We start from the raw sequence: 14,183 nt of genomic DNA, 5'->3' as shown, positions 1-14,183 counted from the left end.
GATCTAAATCTTCTTCAGGCACATTTTTAAGACAGGCAAAGGATTTTAGTTTCATTACACGGAGGTCATCCAAGCTGCGATTCTGAAGCCTCACAGCATTGCTTCTCTGTGTTCAGGATTTACGGGACCGCCTGTGGGACATTTGCGATGCCCGCAGGGAAGAAGCAGAGCAGGAGCGTCTGGACATCATTAACGAGAGCTGGTTGCAGGACTCGATGGGAATTGCCATGAACCATTTCTTCTCACTGATGCAGGTAAGAGTGGCTGGTAAGAATGACACAGACTCTGCCCTCTATGGCCACAGCCCTCCTATTAACCACCCCTCTGGGAATGTAAGGGGCCGTTTGGAGCTCATTTCACTCAGAACACTCGACCCAGGCTTGAGCCCCAACTTGCCAAGGAATTCAGCTGAAATAAACCATTTCAAGCAAACACCAGAACTGGGAACATCTCAAGCGACACCTCACCAGTTGTTTCCAGGTGGCCTGGAGCTGTGGAGGGGACAGCAGAGATGGTGTCTGTCCTGGGTCACTACCTCGCCAGCCCCCCGCAGCAGACACCCAAAGCCTTGCCACAGAACATGGGCAGGATCAGTCTCAGCTGGCACTTGATTCCTGAAAAACATTTGTGTTCAGATTGGCAACACAGACCATTCATCAGAACAACCTGATGAACTTGCTTTTGCAGCCCATTTAAATAATGAATCGTGCTGGACCAGCTAATGAGGCAGACGTTGATTTCATCCCAAGAAATTCATCAACAATAGGGGAGAGCTGCTAAGTCACTTCAGTCGTGTCCGACTCTGTGTGACCCCATAGACAGCAGCCTACCAGGCTCCCCATCCCTGGGATTCTCCAGGCAAGAACACTGGAGTGGGTTGCATTTCCTTCTCCAGAGCATGAAAGTGAAAAGTGAAAGTGAAGTCGCTCAGTCGTGTCCGACCCTCAACAACCCCATGGACTGCAGCCTTCCAGGCTCCTCCATCCATGGGATTTTCCAGGCAAGAGTACTGGAGTGGGGTGCCATTACCAAGACTGGAGACCCAGCTTTCCCAAGAAGAAGGGCTGGAGTGTTTCCAAGAGCTGGAGCGGGGTGGTGTGTCATGGGCAACCTGTGTTTCTCGACTGGCCTCACCTAAAGGGAAAGTAAACTTTCTCCTCTCTTCTTGATGCAAGTAGTTTTACAGCTTGGAGCAGGACATCTTCCTAAGTCAGGCTCCTCTCCTCCCAGAGGACAGGGACCTAGGGCTGCTTCTTTCACTTCATATGATGCCATCTCAAAGAGGTGGTTCCCAGGTCCTTGACAGAGACAGTTCTGGCTCCTAGAACCTGAGGAAAGATCTGAAGAGATTTACATCTCAAAGTGACAGAGAATGAGCTTACAAAGACAAGTTTCCTAAAGTAAATACACTCAGACAAGGAAGATCAGGAGCCTGGAGTTAGGGAGAAACCTGTCTATAATCTCTTCACACTGATGGGAATATGAAGGGTATCTTGGTAATCAAGCTGTGTCTACAGGAGTATTCTTTCCTAAGAAATAGCAGTGAGGATACAGTGGAAAAGGGTACCTTACAGGTCTTGAACTGGTTAGTTTACAGGAGAAGTTATTGCCGGAAATGAGGATACTTAGCTGAGGCTCACCAGAGCTGTGCACAGGAGGTGTTCAGTAAATCCTTGTTCAACAAGTGACTTTGAAGGCGAGGACTTCCAGCACTCCAAGAGACAATCGTGGACCACTGGAAGCAGAAGCCTAAGAGACAAGAGCTGCCTCCCTGATTGCCGGCTCTTGGATGCAGGAGAGAGCCGCAAGACATGGGTTGTGCTGCATATGAAGGCGAGACACCCAGCAGCCTAAACCCACTGGGGTGACGCCCCTGGGGTACCACTTTGAGTAAACGGACATTGAATGGTGGTAAAGGTGTGTCAAAAGCTTAGGGTAGAAATAACAGAAATCCAATAGTGAAGGGAAAGGGATTAGAGAATTTTTGTAAATCATTCCCAGAAGTCCAAGCAATTATGCACCTCTTGTGAGAATGGCATAACTCTTACACCCCACAATACCTGCCTTTCAGACTCTCCCTGAGATACAGAATCTACATCTAAAACCAACTAGGGGTGGGGGAAAAGAGGGTAAAGGAAAGGAGAGCAAATAAAGGCTAATATGTATTAAATTCTTAATCTGTATGTGCCAGACACGGTTCTAAGGATTCTTCCTGTGCAATACATTAAACCCTCACAGGAACCCTAGGCTGTACATTCTATCTTAATGCTCATTTCACAGAGGAGGAAACCGAGGCAAACATAGATGAAGTAATTTGACCAATGCCACATGCCAGTCAAGACAGAACTGGGATTTGGACTCAGGGAGTCTAACTCCTGGGCCAATACCTCTGACCACTGATTTGTCATCAGTGTTTCCATAGTTAAAGGTTAGCCAATAGAACAGAAAAGGCCTTTTTCTGCATGGATTGACAGAATCCTATAAAAAAGGGAAAAAACAAAGCTGTAAACTACAGAAAAGTAGTAGATTTCAGTTCAGTAAGTGAAAAAAGAGCCTAATGATTGGAACTGTCCATCAAATAACAGACTTTGCAGGCCCTTGAGCTGCTGGTCCAGGAGCCCATGAGCAGAATCTTGTGCATATTTGTGAAGGGGAGGAAAATCTTTGTGAAAATTTTCAAGGGTTTATGGCTAGATAAGTGTTTCCCAAGGTGGATTCTGTAGAACACTACTCCTACAAGATGTTTCACAAAACAAGGACTTGAGTCAAAAGACTTTGGGAAGGGCTATGTACTCTACCATTCCTTCTTGCTGGGACATTAACAAAAATATTGACATATTATTATTATCAAGATGCCCTGCAATATAGAAACTCTTTGAGTGTGCCAACCCAGGATTTCTGAAACTGATGTTGCAAAGTTTTTCTTTGTTTTATCCCCAAAGTGGTGCTCATTAACAGTCTATAAGACAAGATTGACATGTCAAATAGATGGGGAAACAATGGAAACAATGAGAAACTTTATTTGGGGGCCAGGGGGCTCCAAAATCACTACACATGGTAACTACGGCCATGAAACTAAAAGACGCTTGCTGCTTTGAAGAAAAGCTATGACCAAACTAGACAGCCTATTAAAAAGCAGAGCCATTACTTTGCTGACAAAGGTCTGTCTAGTCAAAGCTATGGTTTTTCCAGTAGTCATGTATGGGTGTGAGAGTTGGACTATAAAGAAAGCTGAGCCCCGAATAATTGATGCTTTTGAACTGTGGTGTTGGAGAAGACTCTTGAGAGTCCCTTGGACTGCAAGGACATCCAACCAGTCCATCCTAAAGGAAATCAGTCCTGAATATTCACTGGAAGGACTGGTGCTGAAGCTGAAACTCCAGTACTTCAGCCACTTGTTTCGAAGAACTGATTCATTGGAAAAGACCCTGATGCTGGGAAAGACTGGAGGCAGGAGGAGAAGGGGATGACAGAGGATGAGATCGTTAAATGGCATCACCAACTTGATGGACATGAGTTTGAGCAAGCTCCGGGAGTTGGTGATGGACAGGGAAGCCTGGCGTGCTGCAGTACACAGGGTTGCAAAGAGTCGGACATGACTGAGCAACTGAACTGAATTGAAGACAAGGTTTGTACAAAACAAATTTTAGAAAATGCTATGCAAGATGATTTCTAAGATCGCTTTCAAAACTGAGACTCTATGAAGACAGAAACAATGAGCAAGAATGATTTACTAGCTATCACAAGTGTGAAAATAATCTTAATTCTGCTTATATGGGTATTGTGGATGTACAATGGCATCTTATTCATAGTTAGCTGTATAATTAGTCAAATTATGTCCCCCAAAAATAAATTAATATTTTATATAAAATAATATAACAGGGTTAGTCTGAGGCATGGATACCAGCACTGTCTGAAATACCAATTATATAAAATAGGACCTACTAATCTTAATCATAACTAAAGAGGTCAGTTCTCTAAGTTATGGAGGAAATAATTTCCTGATTTCTAAATATATTTAACAAATAATGCTAATTTGGTAAGCATTATTAAACCATAATGCTTATAGTTTAATAACTAACAATTTGTATAGCCTCACAATACTTCAGTTCCCCAAATTTATTTGTCAATATCCAATTTGTACAAATTGGGTTTATTAATACATTTGCATGCCACACACTGTAAATGTGGTATCATGAAGATTCTCTTGAGTATCAGTTCAGTTCAGTTCAGTTGCTCAGTCATGTCCAACTCTTTGTGACTCTGTGGACTGCAGCACACCAGGTTTCCCTGTCCATCAACAAATCCCGGAGCTTGCTCAAACTCACGTCCATCGAGTCAGTGATGCCATCCAACCATCTCATTCTCTGTCATCCCCTTCTCCTCCTGCCTCCAATCTTTCCCAGCATCAGGGTCTTTTCCAATGAGTCAGTTCTTCGAAACAAGTGGCTGAAGTACTGGAGTTTCAGTTTCAGCATCAGTCCTTCCAATGAATATTCAGGACTGATTTCCTTTAGGATGGACTGGTTGGATGTCCTTGCAGTCCAAGGGACTCTCAAGAGTCTTCTCCAAAACCACACATTATAAGCATCAATTCTTTGGCACTCAGCTTTCTTTATAGTCCAACTCTCACATCCATACATGACCTCTGGAAAAACCATAGCTTTGACTAGTTGGACCTTTGTCAGCAAAGTAATGTCTCTGCTTTTTAATATGCTGTCTGGGTTGGTCATAGCTTTTCTTCATATCTTATGATATCTTAAGATAATATATAAATGGTAACTTTATTTACAGTATAGAATTAACCAAAGGAGTTTTTTCCTATTTCAGTTATTTAGCTAGAAAAGTTTAATACTGCAGAGAGCAACTTTTTAGGATCAGTTTGGCCCCTCCTTTCCTGTATCAAAAACAAATCTATTGAAACTATCCTTGTCTTTTGTTGTTGACTACAATGCAAAGCAGACATTTATTTTTTCCAAACTCAGTATGGCAGTACAAGACTGTTCCTTGATGTTTAATTACATATATGACAACATTACTTGGTTGCTGAATATAGGGACCCCTTTATAAATATTCTGCCATGCTCCTCTGTCCATGGGACTCTCCAGGCAAAAAAACTGGAGTGGGTAGCCATTCCCTTCTCCACGGGATCTTCCCCACCCAGGGATCGATCCAGAGCCTCCCACATAGCAGGCAGACTCTTTACCATCTGAGCCACCAGGGAAGCCCCTATAAATATCCTGAGTTAGGTTCAGCAAAGGGCTTTGAACACCAGGTGAGTTTTGTTCTTTTTAGAAAAGATGCTTTCTATAATTAACTAGCTGTTGTGGGATACATCTGCATAAGAGCTTCCATCTTGAGAGTCCCTTGGACTGCAAGGAGATCAAGCCAGTCAATCCTAATGGAAATCAGTCCTGAATATTCATTGTAAGGACTGACGCTGAAGCTGAAGCTCCAATACTTGGCCACGTGATGCAAAGAACTGACTTATTGGAAAAGACCCTGATGCTGGGAAAAAGTGAAAGCAGGAAGAGAAGGGGATGACAGAGAATGAGATGGTTGGATGGCCTCACTGATTTGATGGATATGAGTTTAAGCAAGCTCTGGGACTTGGTGATGGTCAGGGAAGCCTGGAGTGCTACAGTCCACAGGGTTACAAATAGTCGGACCTCACTGAGCAACTGAGCTGAACTGAACTGGTTTAAGTAGCCCTACTAATAAAAGCAAAGGGTGAAGGTCATGGTTACACCACCAGAGAGAAGCACCGATATGCCAACTGATCTGACATCTGGTAGGAGAGCAGGTTGGAAAACTCATGATCTGTTTGTGTAATTGACAGTGTGCAGAATCTCACTGCACATCCATGTCACAATTACCACAAACGGAGGCAACCTGCTGGGAGGGAGTCACTCAGGAATAACTGATGCTCCTCTGCACTTCTCCATTTCCTGTCCTTCAAGATGCCTACTGGCAAAGTTAGCAGAGGCATTTCGTTTTGAGCTTGGAGGAGTGACCTCCCTTCTGTTCATGTTGAGCAGGAATGGAAATTGTGAGAAAAAAACTATTCGTTATCACTTCACCTCACCATTTGTTAGTTCTTCTCAGCTACATTTCATGGTTCTACAGGACCAATACCTAGTCTTATTTTGTGTTTCAGTTCTTTTATAGCAGTATATGTATTTATATTATGTATTTTATGTATACTTTTAGTATTTACCAAGTCAACTAATGTGTTATGTATGATGAAACACACTCAAATGTTTGTTAATGTATTGGTTGGTTGAATATAGGGCACAAAGAATTCCTAATGTCAAAATAATGACTAATATGTGCTATTTCAGACATCATACTATCTTTTGTTAACATTATTAAGAGGCATGGAAATGTTATCTTGTTAAGTGGACTCATATTCAATAAGTACAGAAAATGCAAACTCACCAACTTTCTTTAATTTTTGTGAAATCTTAGATAAACACTTAAAATCACTTCTCTTAGTTTCTAGAAAGCTGATTTCAACCTACTGTTTTTAAATAGTGTTTACAGAGCTTATATGGAAAATATGTGCAGATTATCTTGTTCTGTCTTGGGTATTAACATTCATATTTGCTATTAAAGGCAGAACTGAACCGTTTCCAAGATACAAAGAGACTCCTGCAAGATTACTACAGGGCCATGGACTGTAAAATTCCAATGGATGACACTAAGAGATTCACTCGAGTCCCACTAGTCCAACTGGATAGTAAAGACATTTTGGAAAGCCAGCTTAGGTAAGGTAGACTATCATGTTGCACTGTAATTAGTCTGAACATAAAGCTTTGTGATTTTAAATTGAATACCATTATAAAACCACACTCCTGTATCTGCTAATCCAAAATCCAAAAAAAAAAAGTCTGAAAACTGAATTTCTTTTCTAACTTTGACAAGGACTGTTGACATGCATTATTTATTCTACTTATCTACTCATTGATTACTCATTTTTGCTGCAGAGATATAGTGTGTTTTGTAATGGAGTGCTTCCACCAGACTCCTGGGGATGGTAGGGAATATATAGTATATACAAATTCTGAATTCTGAAACACTTTTGACCATAAGGCTTTCTGGTAAGGGATCATGACCCTCTACCACTTTTATGAAAGGTCCCATGCTGTTCTGTGTGCATGGGTGTGTCTGTGTGTGATATCATGTAAATGAAACTGCAAGGCATTATGTGTCTTCTTTTACAGTATAGGAAACTGAGAAACAGTAAAGACTCAAACTTATGTGGTTATGTCTTTGTGAGACTGAAACTTCTTAGTGATCTAACATCAGATTCCCACCAGCATAAAAATAAACTTGGTGGTAAGGGTAGAATGAAGATTACATTTTTAGCCAATTACTAGTTATATGTAAGTAAATTAAAACAATTTATTTGGAAAAGTCACCCCCAACTCTCTTAAGCCTTGGTTTCATTATCTGTAAGAGTAGGATGGTTATGAAGACTGCAGAAAATGAAACCCTCAGAACACATAGCACCATGTCTGAGAGTCAGAAAACTTGAACCTAGTCCCAGTGACTCTCGATAAGTGGTAACTCTTATCTTTATTGCATAATATGACAACGAACTATTCTTCCTCACATGCACTGTTTTAATTGTGAGTACCTCTTGTTTTACCCTCCCTTATGCCATCAAGAATTTGAAATGGCCTGAGCACAACAGGATTCCACAGTGATCTGAGGCCCATTTCTCTGTAGGCTTCTTCCATCTAGTCCTATCATGTCCCTGTCAGGACCATGCATAAGCAAGAAAACACAAAAAGGAAAATCTGTACCCTCTTTTTGACTCAAACACAAGATCAATGTTTTAACTCAGCCAGTGCTGAAAGAGAACATTGCAATTAAAAACAATAAGAAAATTTCCAAAGTGATATGAACCATCAAGAGTCATCAAGAGAGGCCAAGTTTCAGTGTCCCCAGTAGCAGTGCATTTTGTTCTTAGCACAAAATAGCAAGTCAGGCATAATGGGGAAGCTGTTAATGTTGGTTAGTAGAATGAGATGGGCAAAAGAACAGCCAGTTCTTTTTTTCTGCAAAACTACTCTACACCAATCTCAACCTCAAGTCACTGCTGTAAGTATCTCCTGGAACTCTCAGCCAATGGATGTGTCAACTGGCCAACCAACCAGTCAACCAGTCTCTTTAATATGTGTAGGGAAATGAGCACAGCATCAAGCATTTTCACATAGTTTGTCTATTTTATTCCTCCAACAACCTAATAGTAATAATAATGGTATTAACTAATAACAAATAATGTATAAAAATAATAGTAATAATATTATTATTATATTTGTATTCTTCCAAGAGGAATGGAGCCTCAGAAAGTCAAGTGACATGCCCCAGTTAATATCTACTGAAATATCTACTGATAGTGAGAGAACTGGCTAGACCAGAATTTTTCTCAGTAGATGAATTCTAAACCCAGATTCCTTTTTTAAATGATATGCTGCCACTACAGCCCTCCAAAGCAAGGTGTTCAGAAATGCCTGTTGCCCCATCTTAAATGTCTCGAGATAATCACACAACCTTTACCTTAACTGATTAGGCACATGAATCTAATATGTCTCAGTGACTGAGACTGAGCATTACTTGATTATCAAAGTGTCAGCTGGCCTTGTGGGTAGGTGGGTACTGAGTCATAAACACATGGCCTCCATAGGTACTGTGTACTGTCAAAATTTCAAACATTGTGATAATCAAAGAGCCAGCTTCAAAATGAATCCGCCACAGGTATGATATTTGGCAAAGCTAATACAATTATGTAAAGTTTAAAAATAAAATAAAATTGAAAAAAAAAAAAAAAAAAAAACAAAGAGCCAGCTTCAGAAAACCTCATCTGATGCTTCAAAACATGACCAAGCCAGTGATTTGCAAAAATTCACAGCCAGCTTTCTGCATCACTGCTCCATTCCCTAGCAACTTGAGTCTGCCAAGCTAAATGCTTGCTCTTCTCAAGTTTTAGCCAAGGCATCCTGAGAGCTCCTTTCTGCCCACGCTGAAAGCCCTTCCTATGTTCTATCACTGAGCAGGATCCCAGTCACAGTAAGCATTCTGATCTGTGGATCACTGCCTGCAGTTGGCCTCTGAGATCCTGGGATCCTTCAGGGATTGGACATTCCCAGGGGCAGCTCTAAAATCTCTACACAGGGGCAGCAGCAATATGGTTGAGAGCAGGGGGAAAGCTTAACTCTGTGTTCTCACAGCACTTTGCAAAACAGTTCATCATCCATTCTCAAGGTTGGGGGAGGGATGCTGGAGCTCTCAAACCTCAGTAAGGCACCCCTTGCAGACCTCACATCTATTATAATATATTCCGCTTTTAACTGTTCATTTCCGGAAGCCAAGTGCTAGTCATATTAAAGAAGTGATGCTCAAATCTATTTGATTCGCTTTTTCATGACTGATTTATTCCTTGTCAGAAGTTTATATCCCAGATAAATTCCAAAATTGAATTTCTTCATAAAATTGCCTTCCTCATAATTACCAAGAATTAGTCCTAAAGATTATGTTTTAGCATTGCTTGTCTCTAGTTTCCTCTTGTTAATAAGAGTCTCTGGATCATAAAAATTTTAATACAGCCTTTCATAGTCTTTTCTCCATCTAAAGGGTTCTTCTTAGAACAAGAGAACAAAATTTACAGAGTAGCTTGGCCCCAAAAATAGAATTCTGTTAAAGTCTTTATATTTCTTTTTTGTTGATTTTCCCAAGAATTCCCCTGGTTCCTCGAATATCCATTTCTCCAGAGTCAGCTTTATCCAAACCAAAAACAAAAAGCATCCTGAAGGGCAAGATCGATTACACGCTGGAAAGTGTAGAGTTAAACTTTGAGGCTGATGAGAAGATGGTGATGGATACGTGGCAGCAGTCTTCCTTGGCAATATCTCACATGGTAAACAATGCTGGTTATTACATTTTCTTTTAGTAACACCCATTCATTGAATTCCAAAGTTGGTAATATGCTATGAATATAAAGTTTACACAATGTTCACAATATACACTTATATCTCCCAGAAGTTGTTTTTTTTTTTTTTTTTTTTTTTTGTTTTTGTTTTTTCCCTAAAAGAAATAAGAGAAACAGAGAGGCCAAATTTGCCGTTTAAGAATGGGACCCAGTAGGGCCAGATTTTTTAAGTCAGGAATTCAGCCTACACTTTCTTTAAGTCTTAGTATTACCTTCATTACCAACCAATCAGTTGTCTGTTTCCCGAAGCCCAAACCTTCTGTGATTATATGCTCTTCCAGTCCTGGTAGAGGTTATTGTCTCTCCTACTCTTGACTCTTATTGTCTAGGTTATTGTTTGTAATTTTTATCTCATTGGTGTTTCCCTGAATACTTAACAATTCTAAAACTTTCTGTATCTGCTACACCTAGCATAATGCCCACATCTAACACAATATTGAGTCCTCAGTGCATTCTTGAGATGCTTCGGCTGCTGTGGTACTGATGGCAGTGGCGGTGAGCTGCAGCCGCAAAGACCACAGCCACCAAGCACCAGAGAGTAGGAAACCAGATCTAGAAGTTCTAAAAAGAGAGGTTGATTAATTATTATTCTTCGTTTAATTGAAAATAAATATAATTTATAAGTCTTATGCATCCCACTAAAATTACCTAGGAAAATAAGTTTTAAAATATTAGATAGATTCTTAGAGAGTATCATACAGCACCAAGAGCCCTGGCCATACCTCTTGGTTAAGCTGTGTGATCTCAGGAAAATCACTTAACCTCTCTGAGTCTTCAGTTCCTTATCTGTAACATGCGAGACATTCTACCTAGCCTTTCTTGAATGATTGAAAAGATCCAATGAAATAATGAATATGAAAGTTTTTTGGAAACTAAATATAATAGATCATTATGTTAAGATATTTGCTTAAAACTGTACCACTTTGCTTGCAGATTTTTGAAAACCATACAGAAAGCATAGGAGGAATGATTGTTCAGTAATTAATATTCCCAATAATCACATTTGAATCCTGATTTTATGACTTAACCCAGGTCTCCCGCATTGCAGGCAGATGCTTTACCAGCTGAGCTACAAGGGAAGCCAAAGAATACTGGAGTGGGTAGCCTATCCCTTCTCCAGTGGACCTTCCTGACCCAGGAATCGAACTGGGGTCTCTTGCATTGCAGGTGGATTCTTTACCAACTGAGTTATTAGGGAAGCCCTTTATATTTCTAGTAGACTTCCAAATGATTTTGACATTAAATGACCATACGAGAACTTTCCCTGCTGGCTCAGACAGTAAAGAATCCACCTACAATGCAGAAGACCTAGGTTCGATCCCTGGGTTGGGAAGATCCCCTGGAGAAGGGAATGGTTATGCACTCCAGTATTCTTGCCTGGAGAATTCCATGGATGGAGGAGTCTGGACCCCTACAGTCCATGGGGTCGCAACAAGTCAGACACAACTGAGCAACTAACACACACAAGAGAACTTTGAGTTTCAAATAAGAAAGGCTTGATTCAATAAAGTGATGCAGGGAGAACAGGACCAGCTGAGATCGGGGCAATTGAAATAATAGCACTTTAGCCTGGGCTTTTTCTGTACACAGCAGCTTTACCGAGAGCTATCCACTTAGTATGTTATGTTAATTTTTAGCAGAACTTTCTTCTAATTAGCAGGTATGCGATGATTTCAAAGAAACTAGTCATGTTTAACGCCCACTATGTCAAAGCATTATTTCTAGAGCTTACAAGCTAGATTACTAGGTATACTGTGAATTATGTTAATTTTTGAAAGAGACCCAGAGGTATTTGAGGGAAGTGGACTAGAAAAATGCAGATAATGATAATCACCATCACCATTATCACAAGGCTGTTTACAGAGGAGAAAAATCCAATTTTAAAGGAAATTACTAACTTATTGTGCCTTGCGAGAACGGATTCAAAAATGAATTGCTTGCAATTTAGGGGAGAATGTTAACAGTTTTACCAAGAATTTGAAAGTACAGTATATATCATGAAATTCATTTTTATCAAAAGAGCATCTGATTAAAAAAACACATGCACACACACCAAAAAAAACTGCCTTGCTCTTTGAAACCTTTCTGCATCCCTTCGAGGTTCCGCTAATACCGAAAGAGCTGTGGGTGTGTGTGTGTGCTCAGTCACTCAGTCGTGTCCAACTCTTCATGACCCCATGGACTGTAGCCCACCAGGCTTCTCTGTCTATGGAATTTTCCAGGCAAGAATGCTGGAGCGAGTTGCCTTTTCCTATTCCAGGGGATCTTCCTGATCCAGGGATAGAACCTGCATCTCTTACAGCTCCTGCATTAGCATATGGATTCTTGACCACTGCGCCAGAAGCTGTGGATATATTCTGTAGCATATGGTTGTTTTAAAAGAAATCCTGTCAATCAATAAGCCTTTCCTGAGCATCTTCTATGAGTATTAACACAGATGCTAAAAGCTATGGATAAAACTAAGAGGCAGGGCTGGCTTAGCTCTTGGGAACTCTCGCCCATTTCAAGAGTGGAGATGAGAATTAACAGTCATTGAACAGTTGAAGGCTTCCCTGGAGGCTTAGATGGTAAAGAGTCTGCCTGCAATGTGGGAGACCCAGTTTCGATCCCTGGGTCGGGACGATTCCCTGGAGAAGTATATGGCAACCCACTCCAGTATTCTTGCCTGGAAAATCCCATGGACAGATAAGCCTGGCAGGCTACAGTTATGGGGTTGCAAAGAGTCAGACACAGCTAAATGACTAACATACAGAACAGTTGAGGACAGTTACATGCTGATCCACAGTTGTGAAGCATGGTGGGACTCGCAGCAGGGATCTGGAGAGCACAGGAATTGGCTGGTCTGTGTTGCCCACAAGACAGCAAACTTCTCTGAAGGTAAACATTCAGTTCAGTTCAGTCGCTCAGTCGTGTCTGACTCTTTGCGACCCCATGAATCGCAACACGCCAGGCCTCCCTGTCCATCACCAGCTCCCGGAGTTCACCCAGACGCACGTCCATCAAGTCAGTAATGCCATCCAGCCATCTCATCCTCTGTCGTCCCCTTCTCCTCCTGCCCCCAACCCTCCCAGCATCAGAGTCTTTTCAAATGAGTCAACTCTTCACATGAGGTGGACAAAGTACTGGAGTTTCAACTTTAGCATCATTCTTTCCAAAGAAACCCAGGGCTGATCTCCTTCAGAATGGACTGGTTGGATCTCCTCGCAGTCCAAGGGACTCTCAAGAGTCTTTTCCAACACCACAGTTCAAAAGCATCAATTCTTCGGCACTCAGCCTTCTTCACAGTCCAACTCTCACATCCATACATGACCACAGGAAAAACCATAGCCTTGACTAGACGAACCTTTGTTGGCAAAGTAATGTCTCTGCTTTTGAATATGCTATCTAGGTTGGTCATAACTTTCCTTCCAAGAAGTAAGCGTCTTTTAATTTCATGGCTGCAGTCACCATCTGCAGTGATTTTGGAGCCCCCCCAAAAAATTAAGTCTGACACTGTTTCCACTGTTTCCCCATCTATTTCCCATGAAGTGATGGGACCAGATGCCATGATCTTCGTTTTCTGAATGTTGAGCCTTAAGGCAACTTTTTCACTCTCCACTTTCACTTTCATCAAGAGGCTTTTTAGTTCCTCTTCACTTTCTGCCATAAGGGTGGTGTCATCTGCATATCTGAGGTTATTGATATTTCTCCCGACAATCTTGATTGCAGCTTGTGTTTCTTCCAGTCCAGGGTTGCTCATGATGTACTCTGCATATAAGTTAAATAAACAGGGTGACAGTATACAGCCTTGGCGTACTCCTTTTCCTATTTGGAACCAGTCTGTTGTTCCATGTCCAGTTCTAACTGTTGCTTCCTGACCTGCATACAAATTTCTCAAGAGGCAGATCAGGTGGTCTGGTATTCCCATCTCTTTCAGAATTTTCCACAGTTTATTGTGATCCACACAGTCAAAGGCTTTGGCATAGTCAATAAAGCAGAAATAGATGTTTTTCTGGAACTCTATTGCTTTTTCCATGATCCAGCGGATGTTGGCAATTTGATCTCTGGTTCCTCTGCCTTTTCTAAAACCAGCTTGAACATCAGGAAGTTATGGTTCACATATTGCTGAAGCCTGGCTTGGAGAATTTTGAGCATTACTTTACTAGCGTGTGAGATGAGTGCAATTGTGCAGTAGTTTGAGCATTCTTTG

At 41.2% G+C, this 14,183-nt stretch overlaps 1 protein-coding gene across 12 annotated transcripts in view; it reads left to right on the top strand.

Moving 5' to 3' along the window:
- Positions 1-14,183, top strand: part of SPEF2 (sperm flagellar 2) — a 209,611-nt gene that overhangs the window by 129,021 nt on the left and 66,407 nt on the right. For 11 of the 12 annotated variants that reach the window (XM_025270631.3, XM_025270630.3, XM_044932613.2 and 8 more), the window contains 3 exons: positions 117-254; positions 6,616-6,767; positions 9,742-9,922. In XM_025270631.3, coding sequence (XP_025126416.2) covers positions 117-254; positions 6,616-6,767; positions 9,742-9,922 — 471 coding nt within the window. The remainder of the gene's footprint in view (positions 1-116; positions 255-6,615; positions 6,768-9,741; positions 9,923-14,183) is intronic. The other variant, XM_044932610.2, reaches the window with a different exon arrangement.

This window comes from Bubalus bubalis, chromosome 19, assembly GCF_019923935.1.
Source record: "Bubalus bubalis isolate 160015118507 breed Murrah chromosome 19, NDDB_SH_1, whole genome shotgun sequence".
NCBI lineage: Eukaryota > Metazoa > Chordata > Mammalia > Artiodactyla > Bovidae > Bubalus > Bubalus bubalis.
Note: the sequence above shows the minus strand (reverse complement) of the source record. Positions and strands in the feature narration are given on the sequence as shown.